Genomic DNA, 20,435 nt, shown 5'->3' with positions numbered 1-20,435 from the left:
AAAAAGAAAAAAAAATATAAAATACCAAGTATTAAAAGTACTTAGTAACATTATTTTTTTTTACTTTTTATTTAATAAATTTTGTTAGCCTAAATTCCGAAAACTTGTTTTTACTTTCACAACCTTGTATTTTACTTCTCTTTACAATATTAAAAATATAAAGTATATTAATTTTCTTTTCCTCATTAGTGTCTTTGAATTATGAATTATTCCTTTGCAAAAGCTAATCAAAATGTTAAAAATATATTATTTAATTTTTTACATGAAAAATATATTATTTAATTTGTTTAATTTCTGTGTAATTTTAATATAAAAAAATTATATTGTCAATCAATCTAAAATCATTATCGATATAATAGATAAATATTATAATTAAAATTTCCGTCCCATTTGGGTAGGTTACACCTGAATTGACATCCCTACAAACACAATCACAAGGAGAGAAATTATAATTATATACTACTTAACTGTTTGAAATGTAAAAATTAAGATAACTAAATGGTTTTTAATTCCGCGTATTTACTAATGTCATCAAATGATCAAGATTAACACACAAAAGTTACCTGATATATTAAAAAAATAACTGTTTTTTTATAATAATCACGTGTTTTTAAATAACTTAAATTTAAGCGTACAGGTAAATTACAAGGTTAAGAATTTTGCAATTTGCCTTTGCTACAAGCAGCATGAATCAAACAGGCAAAAAACTGCTTTGAAATGTATTATACAGATACAGAACCACATATACTATTGTCCATGTCCAACAATGGAAACAAGCCAGCAACCCAAACCTAAATTTTGCACGTTAGTCCAAAATAGCATTGAATATGGGACGTAATTAGCTACCCTCAACCGCACACGGCTGCTGCACAAAACAAGCCATCAATCATCATGGTCATCCAAAGATGTGTAGATCATCCTGCACCAAAGAGCATTTGTAAGAATAATAGCTTAATGTAGCACTTCTTTTTAATGAATACTAGCCCTTTTTTTCTAGTCACCATACCAAAATAAGGATAGGAAAAGGATAAAAACAATATAGAAGAGTTTGAAAAGCCTTTGCTTCTTTTCCTTAGGGAGCAAGTTGAATATCTCTGTGACATCAACCAGATGTTTTCCTTGTCTGTACCTGATCAAATGGAATGAAATGTGTAGTTAGCAAGACCAAACTAAGCATATTCCAGTATATCAAGATATCAAGGATGACTAAAGCAAGAAAACATGTCATCCCCATTAATTTCCTCTAACTATAAGAAATCCTTAACTAAACAAAATGGCAGCTGGGACATACACCACACAGGCAAACGCTACTAGATGATGTCAGTGAGAAACTGATACTGAACTCTACAACTGGCAACTCCTGCTTTATTTGACAGACAAGGGACATCCAAGGTGCACAGACTGTGCCTAAAGAACTCCAGCAAGCACATCCAAGGGTCACTCTTGGCCCTAGTTACTAATTCAGATATCAAGTCTTTTCCTCAAGTAATGAGATTTGAGAACCAACAAGCACGTCTAAAAATGTGGCCTGCTTAGAAATTATATAATGAATGAAGCAAAACCCTGTTTACAACTATTGACTTCGTTTGTCTCATGCACCATGGGTATATTACTCCTTTGGCTGGTTTACAATATAAGGGACGCTAATGCTATTTTCGAGTTTGGTTCAGTTTGAGACTGAAACTGCACTAAATTAGCCTTCACTAATCCACAAAATTTAGAAATCAAACTAAGTTAATCTGAACCACTTGTCCCAATTTCATTCGGTTTATCAAATTCCTACAAAAACTAAACCAATTATAATGATCTTTTACAAGACATGAATTAAAGAAGATAATAACATATACTCCATATTTATACAGCTAGATGAGTGGTAGAAGTCTAGAAGATCAAGGAATTATTAGATTAGAAGTAAAAATAAGCAACTCCATGAAGCATAAACCAACCCGCATATTATTATATTATATCAATCAAGTTGCCTTGTCTTGTGCCATCAATAAGTTACTCTTTTCCTGGGTAGTCACACTACTACAATGCCAAAGAATGAAAAAATTCAAATTTCTAACTCAAGCTGCCATCCACTCTTAAAATAGTGTGCAGACATTGATTATTTCCGCAGTTCCACTTAAAGGTTTCTTAAAAACATAATATTCAGCAATCAGTATCTTTCATAAACAATAAAATTTCTCAGCTTATTTCTAAATTTGATAGAAAACTTACAATCTCACATTGTAGTAGAGGTAAGGAGCACAGATCAATGACATTATCCAATGCCCTGTTACAAGGTAGAAGCCGAATAGGACACCTACTATAATATATTCAGGCAATATCACTTTGTTTATTCGAGATGAGGAATCATATGGATTTATATAATCAAATTCTAGGTCTGCCAGGCACATTAACTGCAACAAGTGTTAAACAAAATCAGCTCAGATAAAAAAGATGACAGTGCACCAAACACAACCAAGTTCATTATAGACTCCTGGATAAAATATTAATGACAAGTCGCATTTTGGTGGTAATAACACTTAACAATCTTCAGAAGGCTCTGAAGCAGAAGCAGAAACAGAAAAATAACAGAACATGGACATAGAGACAGATGAAACTCCTAACTCCAAGAATATTCAATAGATCAACATGAAGACTTGAAAAGATAAAAGCATAACAAAATTAGGTCATTTTCAGTAAATAGACCTCTTTTCAAAACTATAATAAACATCAAATGTAATGTAACCTAATCATGATTATACTCATCCAATCTTAGAACTTCCATGTTTCATTAAAACTAAATGTTTATACATTTGTTGAGTACGAATCATAAGTGACACATGCATTCTGTCCATTGAAAACATTTTCTGAGGAAAAATACTTAAATGGGGCCCCTTCCCCCTAAAGCTTGTCTAAAATTTTTAGAAACTAGATGAGAACCCATAGACCCCTAATTTTCATCCCACGTGTCTTCCCTTGAAGTTGTTAAGTGTTTAATCAAAGTTGCATGTGAAACAATTAGACATATACCCAGTTAAATGCTTGAAATAAAGAACCAATCTTCAGATAATGGGGCGCTTTAAATAGCTTCTAAGTTGACTTTAACAAGAAATTTTAAAAAAAAAAACACAAGCAACAAGTTAGGGCTTGTAGACTGACCTGGTAAATGACGAGTACAATTAAGGCAATAAGAATGAAGAAGGAGATGAGCCACGCAAAGAGATCAGCCATGCTCTCTCTCTCTTCTCCGCTTTCTCTGATTTTCGATTTCAGTTGCAGCACAAAGCGTTCGAAACATGCGATGTGAATTGGGCACGGTGGTAGCTACAAAAACCTCGTGCGTAGGTGCACCACACGAGGAGGAGCACAGGAAAGAAACCTTGGAGGGTTTGGATTCCGCAGACAGACAGAGACACTCGGAGAAGCTAAGAATCTTGTGCCAACTTAACCATGGATTAAAGAAAGGGTCGTTACCAATCCACACAAGAAAAGAAAGGAATTAGTGAACCCTTTTTTAAAATGAAAAAATTAACTAAAATATACTCTCTCTCTCTCTCTTTTTACTGCAGCTAAAATATACTTTTATTCTTTATTTTAATTTTTAAAAAATTTTATTCTTTATCTTATTTTGAAGATTAAAATATTATTTTTTATTTTCTTTGAATTTTTCTATTTTGATCATTTATATCTTTAAATTTTTATTTTTATCTTTTATTTTCAAACTCAATAAATACTGTGTCTATTAAATAATAATGTGACATCAATTAAATTGTTTAATATTAATTAAAATATATTTTTTATTCTCTTTGAAAATATTTGAAATCTTTTCAGATTCTGAATCTACAATATCACTTTTTCCATCACTTACACATATATATAACTGATATGAAAAATCAATACACATATATTTGGATGTCCAAACTTTACTCTAAACAAAAAAATGCCATGTTTCAATTTTGTGGGAATAAAAAACATAGTAAAAATTATACAAAAATAAATTTTCAACATTATATATTTATGTTAAAAAGATTTATCTTGTTTTAATAACGATTAGAAAATCACTCTCAATATTGATCTTGTTGAAAGTTGAAACCTCTAGAGGAAACCAATTTGATAGCATGAAGCATAGCCCACAATACATCTCCTCATTTTAATAAATTCGGTTTTTTAAAAAATTTATATTTTGCATCCTCTAATTTTATGTATTTGAATCCCTAACTCTTGTCCGAAAATAAATAAAATGCACCTCCGTCTTAGATCCGCCATTGATTGCAACACTTTGTGAATCACGATCTTGTGTTTTAATTTAATGGGCTTAATCCATTAATATATAGTCATGGAGTGAAACTCAATTACAAAAACTATTCTGCATTTGATTTCTCCTGATATTGATATTTTTTGCGTTCTTGTTCTTTGCTGTTAATCCTTCATCTTTGATACTATTTTCATTATTTCTTAATCGAATATCCCCTCCCTTTAATTCAACTGGAATCATGATAAATTGATAATCATAAAACACAACTTTTCTAAAAGGATAATATTTTTATCATTTAATGACAATCATACATACACTTATCATTTTCCTTTATCAAATATATTTTAAATCCTAACTTGTTTCTAATAGAATCAAAATCATTGTTTAATTGATCAAATTAAAATATCTTTTTATTTGATCAAAATTCATTACTTGAACCAAACTAGATTGCATAGAATCATATTAAACATATGATATAAATTCTTTTATCTTGCCATAAAAGATAATCATTGTTTACCCATCACACTATTTAACCAAACATATTTCAATAAGTTATAAGTTCGAGAGTAATTAAATTTGATTTTTTAAGTAAAATCTTGAGTTTTAAGTGTATGCATAAAAAAATACAATTAGAAAAAAAATTTCACTAAAGATAATCAAGTAATTAAGTTCTTCGATAAATATCAATCATCAATAAAATTGATAGATATAAGGTAAGACAAAAAAAAAAATCATTTCTCTCTATCTTTCTAAAAAAATTCAATTCATGCAAATTTTTTCCTTGAGCTATGGATGAGATATTGAAAGAACTGTCACATGAAATTGCATAAAGTTTTCCAAAATAAAAAATAAAAAACAAACTCATTTGTTTCACAAGAACGTATAAAAAACATGCTTAACATTATTTGATTGAATTGTTTCATAAGAACGAATAAGAAATATGCTTAACATCATTTGATTGAATATATAATTAGCCCGACTCCTGGGTAAAGTCCAAGTAGCAAGGAGCCACATCAGGTGTCGTCAAATCTTTTTGTTGATGTGGACTCTAAAAAAAATAGTTAGTTATCCTTAAAAATGATGAGAAATGACCTTCTGATATCACTTGCCATGTTCATCAAACTGAGGGGCGTACACAACAAAAGGCAATCAGGCCAGACCGGATAAAAGCGTTGAAAGAGGGGCGTGTTGTTCATCAAACTGAGATTCATACGGTCCCAATCTAAAGCAGCAGTGGGACGAATACCATCCAAGGAAATGCAGAATCAATTGCCATATTCTTTTTCTCAAAGCAAGTAGCGCTTGGAGGCTTAGAGCATAGAAAAAAATTCCTTGACCCCAAGCTCACTAACTTATCATCTGCCTTCAAACCTGCACCACCTCATACAAAATATAACATTCATCATGAAAATAAAAAATAAAATGTTAAACATATTATGTTATTGATACATACTATTTATCCATAGTCATGCATTCAAGGCCGAAAAACTCGGTATCATATAAGTTGTCCGCCGATCGACACATGATTTTGATGATCTATATATCCAGTATCGATCACATGTAAACCCCCTCTTGAAGCTATAATGATTCTCTAGGAAATGTGGTTACAAGATGTCCATAATAATAATTAATGAGGAGTTAAAAGTGGGAACAACCGTTAAATTAGCCATAGGGGAGACCCGTGAATAAGAACCCTTAGATAGAGTTGAAAAGACAGATTATATTTGTCTAAAATGTTTTTGGGTTAGATATAGTAAATTTTATGTAAGACTTAATTATAACAACAGGTATAATTTATGAAATAATGAAGTTATTTGCAAAAAATGAGAAGGAAAAAAAAAAAAAGTGGTGCCATGCCCATGCTTGCATGTGAGTATGAAGATAAAAAGATTACTACTAATTACTTTCAAGGGTGAAGGAAGAGAAGTGAAGGTCGTAGCACTTGGGATCAGTGTTCTTCAAGAAGGGCCTCCTCTTCTCCTTCTCGTAGAACGCCAACGCAGCCTTTATCAAATCAGCGACGGTGTCCTCCGGCGACAACAGCACCTGTACGGCGCCCAAGCAGCTTTCGATGGTAACGTTCAGCAACAGCTTCGACGGCCGAAGGAAAGAGTCATTACTGCTTTGCAACGGAAGCTTAAGCGTCAGAGGAGCGGGTGCAAATCGACGAACGGAATGTTTCTCCGGCTGGAGTTTACGCGGCGGGTCCTTGCCGGAGAATTTTCTCCGATGACCCGGTGACGCTGAAGTCATGCTTATGAGGATGAGTATTTTCGTCGTTTTTGTCTCTTTTAATTCCTTGATAGTCTTTTTTAGGGATCACATGAGACGAGAGAATTGAAGGTTGTTGTAAAGAGTTTGAGAAGCAGAAAGTAAAGCTCAGCGAGAGAGATACGGTTGTAAGCAAGAAAGTACTAGTAAATACTTACGAACAGAACAAACGACCTAGGTTTGGTGGATTTGGATTAGAGTTTAGAGAAGCTTCTCTGAAAGTGCGCGAATTTTAACCTTTTGTTTGAGCAATTTCCTCGGACGGACGGTGGTGGATTAGGTTAGAGAGATTACTTTTGCATTTTGCATGAAAAATATATTACAATAATGATAATTTACATGGATATAAAGAGTGTTTGCATGAATGTTTATAAAACTTAAGATTTTAGAAGTATAAAATATTGAAGAATGCTGGTTATAATATATGACACTTTCTCTCTAATTTTTATTTGTTTATTCACAAAATTTTAATAGATTTAATTTTCTATTTAATATTTTTTTCTTCACATTTAAAAGTGGCTCGACCCACCATAAAATTTCATTTTTAATAAATTTCTCTTAATCACATATAGAGTGTTAAAGATTGTCATTGACCTTTCTCTAAAACATTTTAATATTTATCTTAAAATATAATAGAAGGAAAAAAGTTATTATTATTTTAAGAATAGTTAAAATTGTTATTTTAAAAAAAACAAATGATGATCCTAAGTTGAGTGGACCACTGAGCGCATGGATTATAATTAGAGATTTTAATTAGATTCAAGTCTTGAATATATAATTATGTAAAATATTTAAAAAAAAAGAATTTTATTGTTTATAACAATCTTATTTAATTTCAACAAGATTTCTTTCGTACAAAATATATTTGATTTAGAAAAGAAAAAACAAAAGTTGAGCTGGAGGGGCTTAAATGATTGATGAGAGAAACTTCTTGGAAATGGGTGTAAGGCTTTGTTTGGATTAATTCCTCTGAATTCACCGCAGTGAGTAAATAAGTGGTGAAAGTGAAAAGAGAGGGAGAGAACAACTCTTGGCAAAGAGAGAATGAAAAGAGGGGGAAAAAAGAATGCGAAGAAAAAGGAGAAACTTTGGGAAAAGGAAAGGAGAAGGATGACTCTTTCCAAAATGAGAGTGGGAATATTTTAAAAAATATATATTCGGAAGGTGCATTAAGAAAAAAAGAGTTTGCAAAAAGGAGCACTTGCTCAGCTGCTTTTCTTGTTATTTTCTTTTGAGACATTGGAATCCTACGCCTCTTTATTTGTTATTTCTCATTACATTCTAAATACTCATTTTCGAATGTAAAATTACATTTTAAAATAAACTTTTCAAGATATAATGAAAGATGTTTGATTCATTTGTAGGATTTCAGGAAATAAATATCTCTTTTCAAATACAATACAGTTGTATGTTCGATGCAGGGCTGGTTTTGTTTTGACATGTCCCTAGCCGCCTACTGGTGGGTATTGCTAGGTGTATCACTCATATTACTTGTGCGTGGTTGGTTTCTTCTTCCTTTTACCTTTAAATAATAACGTTTTTTATGTAATCATTGGTTTATTGTGTTGGTTTGTTCTCATTTTTTCATTTTTTCATTTTTGTGAGAGGAGGGATGCATTGTGACCGTTTTAGTCGAGACAATAGTGTTAAGGAGATACATCAGCAAGTGATGATTCTGGTGTGATTGTTATTGAAAGTACACCGAGTACTTTTTTTTTTTTTTTACGTATAAGTCTTTCGGATTAAAGAATCTGTAAGTATTATATAATTTACAAATTGTGAAATTTGTATGCGTTATACGGATTTAAAATTAAAAGAAATATTTATTGTTTTTTATTTTTTAAAATTATAAATATATTAATATGATTGTTATAAAAATTAATGTGTAAAAAATTATTTGTTTATTTGAAATGTAATTAATATTATTATTTTAAATATTTTTAAATAAGTGTAGTTTGATAATTAATTTGTAAGTATTTATTTTTATATTTTGGAAATGATATTAATTGTAAAATAATTTACACTTATAAGTTATGTATACTTTATTTGAGTCGTTGTGGTCTAAAATTGATTATTTTTTGTTTAATTTGATTATTTATTTTATTATTTTGGAGATGCTATTTGTTATAATTTGATGAATTAGAATTAAGTTCAATAATATAATTTATTTTAGTACATATGGTTAGGTTATAATTTTTTATGTATTATATGGTTACGAATTTTAAGTAGAAAAAGTTGATGTTATTGGTTTTTAATATATAGGATTATCAATTTTAAAGTTTTATATTATTAAATGCAGTAAAAAATATCTAGGATTTTGTGTGATAGTATATGTATGGTGCGGTTATGGGTCGTTTGTTTATAATTGAAATTTTTAAATATCTTGTTAAGATAGATAAAGATCAGTGGATATATAACAATATAATGTCTGAAGAAGTTGATGAATGAACAAAATGAAGATGAAGATGATGTGAAGTCAGAATATGTTGATTGTTCTGATGTGTTCAATATTTCTCATGTATTAATATGATTTTTTGTTGCTAAAGTAAGTGATTGAATGTTTGCTGAAGAGTAAAGATGTTTGGGTTGCATTGTAGATGTTTGCTACTAGTGATGATGTTTTGAATTGAGCTCGAGCTGTTGCTTATGAAATTGGTTTTGTGATAGTCATTATGATGTCAGACATAAACATTGGTGTGAGAGGAAGGATTTTATTTGTCTTGATTGATTGTGAAATGAGTGGTTAGTATAAATCCAGGAAGAAAGATTTCATAAAAGCGATAGGAAATGTTGGGTGTTCCTTTAAACTGCGTGGGAAATCAATGGTTGGTGGCTAAGGATGGATGGTGAACTTAATGTGTGGGAGTCATAATCATAAAATGACAAAGTCATTAGTGACATTCATACGCTGATTGATTGACTAAGGATGAAAAGATAATTATTATCGATATGACAAAGTCAATGGTGAAATCAAGAATTAATATATTTACAATTAAAAAACAACAACTATTTAAAAACATAATTCAAAATAATCTATTTTTATTTTAAAAAATAAAAAATAACTATTTTAAAACAAAATTCAAAATAATATATTTATAATTAATAAAAAATAACAACTATTTAAAAATAAGAATCTAAATGATATATTTATAAATAAAAAACATTAACTATTTAAAAACAAAAATAAAATTAATATATTTATAATTAAAAAACATTAACTAGTTAAATACAAAAATCAAATTAATATATTTATAATTAAAAAAAGAAAACATACGAATTAGGTAATCCTATGAGTTATACGGATTGATCAATCCGTATAACTCATATGGATAAATCAATTCGTATGTGTTATACAGATTAATCAATTCATATAACTCATACATATTACCAAATCTGTATATGTTATACGGATCCAAAACGCAACACAACCAACCAAACAAAACGTCAAATGCTTGCCTCGATTGCGGCAGAAATAGCACGACAGTGGTGGAGACGACTTGAACAGTGACAATGGAAGTTATGGTGGCGGTGCGACAAAGAACACAAAGAGATGGAGGAGGAAGAAGCTTGATTTGTGGTGTTGTACAGACACCGCTAGGGAGGCTGGTTTTTTAAATTTAAGTGAAGAACATTTTTGTCACTTCACTTAAATTCCTAGGTGCACAAGTAATGGTGTTGGGTGCACCTAGCAACAATCTCATGCTTTGTTGTCTCAGGCCACTTGTTTGTGACCTTTTATTTTATGTACATCGGTTGACCAAAAATCTCAATAGATTAATTAACTTTTTTTTAAGAGATATTAATTAACTTATAACTATACAAGATGGATAAAAAAAAAAGAGATTGTTTTTATTGTGAGATGGTCGAAATTTTGTGAATTTTGTTAAATGTAGGTGAACATAATTAAGATAATCTAACTAACTTAGTTGGTTAAATAATGTGTGTATTTTTAATTGTTGCATATAAAAAAAATATAGGTAAACATAATGTGTGTTTTCAACTTTTTCGTCTCTTTAATTGAATGCATCAATCATAGCATTTTCCTTTTGATTAGCATGCATTAGGATTTAGGATGCATTAAGTGAAGTTAAAAATATCTTAGGGCGTTTGGTAGGAAAAATAAACATGGGAAACCAAATTCTCAATCTAAAGTTTTCAGGAAACCATTTTTTTTTTATTTTTTACTGAACGCTCCCTTAAAATTTAGTTGTGATACAATATATTGATTTAAAGATTTTTTACATCTCTAATTAATTAAAATTTACTTTAAATATTTAAAAATCCATAAGTTTTAACTATTCAATTCATGATTGGATAATAAAAATTTGCACTTCCAATATATTTTTAATTAAATTCAAAATCTTACTTTCATGTATGTAAGCTTCTCAATGTTTGAAGATAATAATAATTATAATAATAAGTACTAAAATCATCTATTGCAATGATAATTTAAATTATCACTATAGCTCAAGGATCGTATTTCATGAATAAAAAACCATTTGCTTATTTGATCTAACCAATAACAAATATTAAACTATTTATTTTGTTTAATCAACACGTTATATGATTACATAATCGACCATTGGAATTGTTGATTTGGAAATAAGAAATTCACCATTACTCCACTCATAGTATTTAGTTCTTCATATTATTTATATGTATTAAAATTCAGTTACAAATCTTATAATTACATATAGATATGCTTCACTCATTTATGCATTGTATATATATATTTAAGTTAATATGGGATATAATATAATATATCCAATTTAAATTGATAGTTTACATTTTTTTTAAATTAATATTATTTTTATTTATACATTTGGTTCAAACATTTTATTGATTATTTATTATTCCGTATTTATACAATAATATTATTTTTAAAATTAAAAACAAAAGTAATTATTTCACATAATATATATTAAGATTAGTTTTTTTTAAAAAAATATTAAGATTAGTTTGAAAAATATTACGGAAGAGAGAGAAATAAATATTATTTATTAGATTTTATCATAAATAGTCAAGATTAAAACACTCAAATCATCTCAAAATTAGGAAGACATGCCAATTTTAAAGAAAATATATTTTTAATTATTCATGCATAATTATACAATCCAAAGATATTATTCTAACTCTTATATCTTTTATATAAAATGACTTCCTTCATATCCAATATCGTTTTTTATGGTCTTGTTTGAATAAACCTTTCCAAAATTACTTATAGAAGAAAAAAAGAAAGATAAATCAATTGATTTTATCACGTGTAAAGTTATTATGTATCTCATATTTTTTTTAAGAAGTTAGATGAAAGAGTTTTTTTATTAAAAAAATAAATACATTTTTAACTTATGGAAGAAGTTCAATTTATTTTACTTTTTTATTTTATTCTCTTATCATTGCTGATAAAGAAACTTATTTAAATTAAATAAGACTTATATAAGATTAAAGATTACTTTATTTCAAGAATAACACGCGGTAAAATTACTTTCTATAATAATAATAATAATAATAATAATAATAATAATAATAATAATAATAATAATAATAATAATAATAATAATAACTAGTTCGGTAAATTAAAATCTTCTGTTGAATAGATTAAATTTATAAAATTTTGTAAAATATAAGTAAATGTGGTCTATAAGATTATCCAACTGTGCATTTAAAAAAAAAAGACTATCTAACTATAAATGTCTTATTTTATTTTAAATTTTGAGTGCGTTGAAATAATATCAAAATATTCATCAATAAGATAAGATTATTAAAATTAATAAATTACACTAACAACCCTTAAAGTTTCATGAGATTATACAAACTTTTCTTTGTATTTTTAACATTTATTACAACTGTTGTTACAGGAGAATACAATATAATGTTTTTTTTACAAGAAAGTTAACATAATATATATATAAGGAGTGCTAGTGTAATGTTTTCTAAATAAGTAATGAGATTAATGTATGGGATAAAAAAATAAGAAGTTTTGTGCAATTTTACCAAACCTTAAAGAGTGTTATTAAAATTTAATATATTAAAGTTATTGAAGAGAGTAACTCTACCATAAGTTAATCTTTGAGTATCTTTGTTTTCAATTTATATTTATAAAATTAGATCATATTTAAATCAACAATACTAAAGGAAAATTACACTTTTAAAGTGGTATTGGATGAAAAAAAATATTTAATTTTGTTCTTTATTTATTCAATTGGTTTGATTTTAAAATTAAATTTAGTATTCTAATTTTAACTCAAATAATTAACAAAATAGTGTAAGATCTTGCTGTAATCATATAAACGGAGAACACCCGTATCTCTGATTTAAGATGGAAAAAAAACCTAATGCTCTTTTGAGCAAATAATGAGCTAGCTAGCTTCCTAAGTTCAAACTGCCTTCAAATCCAAGAATATCCCATACAAATTTAAGAGATTATAAAAAATGTCAGTGTCATTTTAATTTCTTTTATTTATTTATACTTCATCTTAAGGTTTAAACATACTTTTTATTCATATAGTTTTATGAATTTAGGTTTTTTATGATCCTTACATTTTTAATCGCATGAATAATATAACTCCATGCATATTATGTAACACACTTTTCCATATTGCCCTGTCTTCTCTTTTAGGGGCTAATATATCATTGATTCGTTCTAGTCAAGGACATATCTCTCTAGATTTGAACGCAGTTAAGACTTAGGAGGTTAGCTAGCTCACTATGCGTGCTCTTTTGCTGAGGTAACTGGCAAAGTGAATCGATTGTATATATTGACCAGGTTAAAAAAACAATGAGTGGATGATATAGTGCGTCTTCAACTTGGTCAAGAAACCAAAAGCCAGAGATCTCATTTCATGGTAATATAATGGTGAGATAGTAAATTATAAGACAAATTTAAAAAGAGGTGTGGTACATGCAAATTCATGAGCAAGAAAGACCCACATTGTGGTTTTTAATGAATGGATCCGCCATCGTTTAAAGCTCCTTTTTTTGAGAAAGCCAGCATGAGCATTAACAGTCACAATTACTCTGCATCACTAGATTGATCATTTTTGTACATATATAGGCCACTTGGTACTCGATGAATGCTTAAACTCCGCATGCAAATCAGTTCGCACTATAATATTGCAGATCCTATGTGATGTAACACATTTTTGTCAACATTTTACAGCTACAAGAAAGCAGAAACATGCAACAGTTTGGAGAATCTTTTTTAGTGGTCATTTTAGTCTACTCACCAAATCATTTGCACCCATCACGTCATCGTCACCGCATAGACCACTGATGTGTGGGGGCTCATCACCGGATCCAATCATCATCTCAGTCTCAAAGTATCTATCCCCTGTCCCACCCCCATCATTTTTTTCTCCTCATAGATACAGCCGTATAATATTTAAAACTGTTTCTACAGTTAGAAGCTAGATTCGTATAATGCATTCTGCCATTCTTTTTTTCTATTCATGTTCATCGAAGATAGATATTAAATAATTCACAATCAATTGAACTAGATTTTTTATATAATGCATGTTGCTGATTATGTGATCATATTTTGTACATTCAGAAGCACCATTTAAATAGATATATATTTTAAGAGACTAATCTTTAATTTTTGAAAATATCCAAGAGTTAAAAAAAAACCATTTAATTAAATAGCATTAGTGAATTAGTTTGAAGTACTTCAGATGTATGTGAGCAGAATGGCGTTTCAAAATAGTACTCGTCGAATTTAATTGACCCGAGAAAAGGCTGAAAATACGTACTGTATATCTATTTGATGACATATATATTGCATTATTGCAGTTCTGATATTACAATTATGGCACTTATGGGTCTCGAAATAAAAGTGGGGTTGTAATATTGATAGCAGTAACTTGGAGTGATCAGCTCGATGAAGATGACGTTGCTTTCACTTTGGAGTTTGCCAAAAGTTGCAGAAAAGGGGAGGAGGATTGATTGATAGTAATTATAGTCAAAGAAATAATAAAAAAAAAAGAGAAATTTGGTAGTGACTAGTGAGGCAGAAGGAGTAACAGTATTTTAATTAACGATTCATTAATTATCACCTGCACTGATAATGAATTTTTAAGTAAGATGAGAGTAGCTAGTTAGGATAACATAAATGTTAGAGATGCAAATTTATATGATTAAGAAATAATAACCTTCCATGACTAAGTGTAATATAGCAATATCTACGGCATATATAGATTATGATGAAGGTGAGAATCGAAGTATAATTATCATGATCGGAGAGATAAAGAGAGAGGGAGTGATCAGTGAAATGTGAACAATCAAAGACATAATCGATTGCAAAGGAATATGAATAAGCTGACTAGAACGACAGAAACCAAGAGCGTGAAGGGAACAAATGATTAAAAGATAGGGGATGCAAAACCAAGATGCCAAGATAATCATGGTTGCTAAGTCATGCTCCCGGTTTGCTCTATGAAGGACTAGAGCTACCTCCTTTTCCATGACAAAAAAAAGAGTATGACCCCTGTGCATGTTCTGCGGTTAATTGTCTAATAACAGAATTTCAAAGCTTAATTAAGCATCATGGTAATTATCTAGGTGTAACAAGGAGCCAAAACTGTATAATTGACACGTCCTAGCATTTATTTTGGATTGGCATGAGGAACATTGGTTTTCACCTTTTGAAAGGGTGACCAGCAGCATGGGCCAGCTTTTTATAGTCTTATCTTGCTATATATTCCTATGTGTCCTTGAATAGCTAAGAGTCAAAAAGACGCACAGTGATTGTACTTTATGAACGGGGAGAATGGGTGATAGGTTTTACCAGCTGCGCCGTTGTTTTTCATGATTTAATTAGTTAATTATATGTGTAGTACTAGGTACATACTAATATTATACAAATACATACACATGTGACATGTGAGATAGTCCTCTTAGAGCACGGAATCTATTTAGACAAACTGACTCATATTTACTAACTTTGCTTGAGAAAAGTGATAATATTTTGTTTCTCCTCAATTAATAAAATAATTCAAAATTTGAATCTTAATTTTAAATATAAAATAAATTATATTAACAATATATATATAGTGTATGTTTATAATTTCCGACCGATATTAATTATGGTTTTAGATGATAAATATTTTATATTAATATTATACTAAAAAAAGACATATGTATCTATTTATCTATTATGAATTCTCATGAATATTAAAAATATTTTAAATTTTTTCTTATTTTTTTCCTATTTCTCTTAAATCAAACATTTTTATCTATATTATATTTTTCACTTATTTATTGCATTCCTATTAAACACACTCTGAATCAGTTTTTTATATTTTATTTTAAACTTCTTATACTTCACCAGCATTTTATATATGTTGTTTTTTGTTTGCCAATAGGCAATTGTTCACGAGCTTACGTCTAATAATAAGACAACAATATCTTTTAAGGCGTATATATTCCGCATCTTAATGACATGACATAATGTAGTTGATACTGAGATATTTTATTACGGATACTTAACCATTCCATTATAATACATTAAAACTTCAAACATTTTGTCGCGATCAAAACATTAGAACTTGGTTAATCAATTAAACTGTCGGTACACATAAAAAAAACCCTATTATCAAACTGAGTTATATTTTTTTATTCGTTAGAATAAAAATTAAGTATCATATATTTATAATAACTCATAATTTATCAACCAAGTTGATGACTCGATTAATAGTAAATCATAGTATTTCTTAATTGTTACGTTCTGGCATTACAAATTTTCATCTTTTCTAGAAAATATCATTGCATTGTAAAAATATAAGAGCTGAGAGTATCGAGACGAGAAGTGATGAAGGTCATCAAGGGTTCGTGGTACACTTAAGGCGAACGTCATCTTTGAATTACTCATGATATTCCGTTAGCTACGAATAATTTTTGTGATATCATGTAAACCAGCCACAAGTAAGGAATGATTAATAATATATAATTTAAATAGATTGGAGTTTAGCAATTTTGATAAAAATAAAATGATATCAATAATTAAAGGTAAATGCTAATCAATATAATATTCTTGAAATATTAATTAAAGAACTAAAAAAATTAATTCAAATACACAGAATTATATCATTCATAATTTTTTAAGTTCTTTTGTGATCTTTATCTTAAATATTTTATCGTTTTAATTCTTTAACCAATATTTAAAGATACTAGTCAACAAAATCCTAATTTAAATAGCAACATACTCTCCCATTACCAGCTCTTGAAATTTTCAGCTATAATCTTTAATTTGATTAACGGCCACATTTATTTATTCATTGGAACATAATTAAGGTTAAATTAGTTTTTTCATTTAATTTTTTTTATTTGAAAATTTAATTTTCTTTCGAGTTCAATTAAGTTTTTTTATTTTTAAAATATGTTTAATTTAGTCTTTAACATGAATTTTGACTAATAATGTTAAATTTGAGTCTGTGTAAAAAAAAAGTAGAATGACACATCAATGGTCACACGAATTCTACAATTAATATTGATAGTTAAAATTTGACGACAAAGACCTGGATGAAATTACTTTAAAAGTTAGAGGACTTAATTGAACTAAAAAAATAAATTATTTAATTGAAAAAAAAAAAACAAAGGATCAAATCAAACTAAAAAAATAATATTTAACCTATAAATAATTTTTTTTTGTTATGTTTTAGATGTGGTCAACGAGTGATATACAATTGTTTATGTTTATTTGGATAAAAAATATAAGAACTTTTGACAGTTTCTCTAATGAAAATCTAAAAAAAAAATTATTAGTAGAGAAGCTCTAAAAAAAAGTAGCTTTACAAATAGATGAACACCTAGTTCCAATACAATAGGAAACTATCATAGTAAGTTAACAGAACAATATGTTTGATGAGTGGAGATATCCAAACAAGCTCTTAGTGGTAACCTGTTTAAATGGATCATATTCATCAACTTAAGAGAACAAGGCAACTACTATTGTCACTTTACTTGGTAAGCAGATCCATGATTTGACTGTATGGTTAAATTGCTAGTTATCAAATGATTATTTTAAAATAACAAAATCATAACTGACAAACTTATGTTTGATTTCTAAATCTCTCGAGAATCTTGTAATGATATGTATAGGAATTACCAAATGTGAGTCTCTCCCTAAATCGATCACCTGATAATACACGTTAGAGTGACACTATTTGATCATCCACCCCAATAATAACTATATATTCATCCAATCATTGAGCATGAATTGGGTGTCAAAGCCTTTATAAGTGGTATCATCTCCTCCGATCCTAATGACATTGTTGAAGCCTTGACTCCACACCATCATACCCCTTAATAGCCTAAAGTAGTTGGAACATATATAATAGGTTAAATATGTTTTTTACTTTTTACAAATAGGATAACGTTCACGGTTAGTCCTTTAAAACAAATTGTTACTTTTTAGTTTATCGTTTATGAAAATATGTCATGTGATTGATAATTCCCAGAAATGGGTAATTATTAGGAGATGATTTTATAAGAAGGGCAAAGACTAGGTCACACATTTCATTAACAATGAACTAAAGGAGATGATTTTATTTTTTAGGGACTAAAGATTAACATTTCTATATTTATAGGACAAACATACTTAACCGTTTAATCTTTTGAGTTATAGATTTCGATTCCTTAATCATAACAAACTCAGCTGAATAAGACGATTATTTATAAAGTATCACAATTGAAACTTCTTTGCTACACTTGTGTCTTATAAAGATGATGCATTCGTTTTGCCCTACAAAGGTGATTAGACAATGCAGACAAGTAAGGAGTAGGATAGTATTTGTAAATAAATAAATAAAAACAAGCGACGTATATTTATTTGTTTGTTAAGATGAATTGTTTTTATGTAAAATTTAAGTATTTTTTTTAGTCTTTCAACTTAAGATTTAGGCATTTTTTTTTTAATTTTCAAAACATGTTAGAGTTACGTAAACGTCTTTTGATCTTATAATTTTGATGTCTCCCAAAATGCATATGATGTGACAAATGGAAATAGAGGCAAAGAGATGGAAGGGGTGAAAGTTAAAAAATAATAATATGTTGATCTATTGAAATAAAAAATACTAATTTATATATTAAAAATTAGCTCTTATAATTAATTTTAAATAAAAGAAAAATATTTTCGCTGGGATAAAAATAATACCTTTCATTTTAAATATGAAGTGTAATAAATGTTTTCCTTATTAATAAAAACCTTATACTTTTAGTTAATAAGTGTAAAATGTGTAAAATCATTTTTAGAGACAAATGTTAACAAAATCGTAAAATAAAACAGTTAGAGAAAAACCCTTATTTTGAAAATGCTAAAAATGAAATAAAAAAATAAACATATATGATAATTTTGTTCATTTTTAGAAAGAAAAAAAACTATTTTAAAAGTCATTCTTGATATAATTTTTTGTTTGTTTATAGTGCAAAAATTATTACGTTGATAATGCTTAAAAATTATTGAATAATTGATTTATTAGGAATAACTAATATTTTCTTAAAAAAAACTCTTTTTTATGAATTTTTCTTTTCCCATTGGTTTATTATTTCATTTTCTTCATTAATTAATGTCATCTTTTTTTAATATGCAGTATCTCATCATTACATAATATTATTTTTAAAAAAAATTATTGAATAAAAAAGCTTGCACCCTCCTATTAAGGATTGAAAAAAATTGATTATAATAATTTAATAAACAAGTTTACAATTCTAAAGTTTCAGAAGATAATTTAAAACCAAACATATTCAATAAATTATTTTCCTTAGTTTGAAAAAGTCTCATTATTAAGTGAGATAAATAAATGTCGGGTCGGCCTTGTCCTTTTCAAAATTATTTTCATTAGTTTGAATTTTGAAAAGGTTTATTTCTTAAATTTGTAATTATTTTTTACAATTTAAAATTTATATTTCTGTAAATTTTTATAAAAATAAAACTTATCACAGAAATATACTTTTCATTAAGTTTCGACCAACAATAAATGCTTCGTTATTTTCTTAAATAATAAATATGTTGATATAAAATAACTTTTCCAATACAACATATAATTTAATGCAGATAATATATTTTGTCAGACACAATTATTAATTATTAATTTATTACATTACATATGGCTACAGGCCCACAGAAAAAAAGAACAAAACAATGGAGGCAAATAAAGAAAAAAGTTGTTTTGGTTCAGGGGAGAACAAAACAAAAGGAAAAGATATTAAGAAAAACGAATGGTAAGGACTAAATTTTTGTGAATACGACCAAAAATTATTTGTATATATATTACTAATCGTCTAAATGCTTGAGGTATATATCTTGTCATGCCTATTAATTTTCACCAAAAAAACTAATGTTTGTTAACTGTTACAGAATTTAACCTTCTTTTTTTTAAACAAAATTTAACCTTAATTGTGGGTGCAGAAAATGGTTTTACATTCTCAAATGAAATTCAGTTGTTACGAGAATATGTCAAGCACAAAAAAATTGTTGGGAATTAGCCTCATAATATGTACAAAGATTACTCTATTAAAAATTAATTTTGTATTTCAAAGAATAGAAAAATATTATGCCAGAAAAAAAAAAAAAAGTAGACGTGGACGGCCGAAATCTATTTATCTACGTGTTTGGAATCACCTTGACATAAAAAAAAAAAGTACTTTTAACGAGTAATTTCCACCTCGTAATAAGTGCGTGTATTGTCATTTATTTTTTTTATGAGATGTGTGTATTGTCATTCTAAACACGTAACGTTAAAGAAAAAAAGTATATCAGTCAAAAAAACAAAAAGAAAAAAGTATAAACTTGACTGGTTTTAAATTTAAAAAATAAATTTTAAAAAACATTTTTAAATAAGTACTTTTTTAAAAAATAGATAAGATTTACTATTTAATTTTTTTAAATTTAATTAAAAATAATTTAGACACACACCAGAAAATCATA

At 28.0% G+C, this 20,435-nt stretch overlaps 2 protein-coding genes across 2 annotated transcripts; both read right to left on the bottom strand.

The window, feature by feature from the left end:
- Positions 1 to 569: 569 nt before the first annotated feature.
- On the bottom strand, positions 570 to 3,509 carry LOC114391985 (protein cornichon homolog 4-like). The gene is made up of 4 exons (XM_028353010.1): positions 3,148 to 3,509; positions 2,221 to 2,402; positions 1,007 to 1,129; positions 570 to 919 (listed from the first exon to the last, which is right to left on the bottom strand). The coding sequence occupies exons 1-4, from the start codon at positions 3,217 to 3,219 to the stop codon at positions 883 to 885; spliced, it is 414 nt and encodes a 137-aa protein (XP_028208811.1). The 5' UTR covers positions 3,220 to 3,509; the 3' UTR covers positions 570 to 882.
- A 1,602-nt stretch (positions 3,510 to 5,111) lies between these two features.
- LOC114392812 lies at positions 5,112 to 6,669 on the bottom strand. Its single transcript, XM_028354037.1, has 2 exons — positions 6,148 to 6,669; positions 5,112 to 5,614 (listed from the first exon to the last, which is right to left on the bottom strand). The coding sequence occupies exons 1-2, from the start codon at positions 6,494 to 6,496 to the stop codon at positions 5,466 to 5,468; spliced, it is 498 nt and encodes a 165-aa protein (XP_028209838.1). The 5' UTR covers positions 6,497 to 6,669; the 3' UTR covers positions 5,112 to 5,465.
- Between the last annotated feature and the right edge of the window lie 13,766 nt (positions 6,670 to 20,435).

Source organism: Glycine soja, chromosome 17, assembly GCF_004193775.1.
Source record: "Glycine soja cultivar W05 chromosome 17, ASM419377v2, whole genome shotgun sequence".
NCBI lineage: Eukaryota > Viridiplantae > Streptophyta > Magnoliopsida > Fabales > Fabaceae > Glycine > Glycine soja.
Note: the sequence above shows the minus strand (reverse complement) of the source record. Positions and strands in the feature narration are given on the sequence as shown.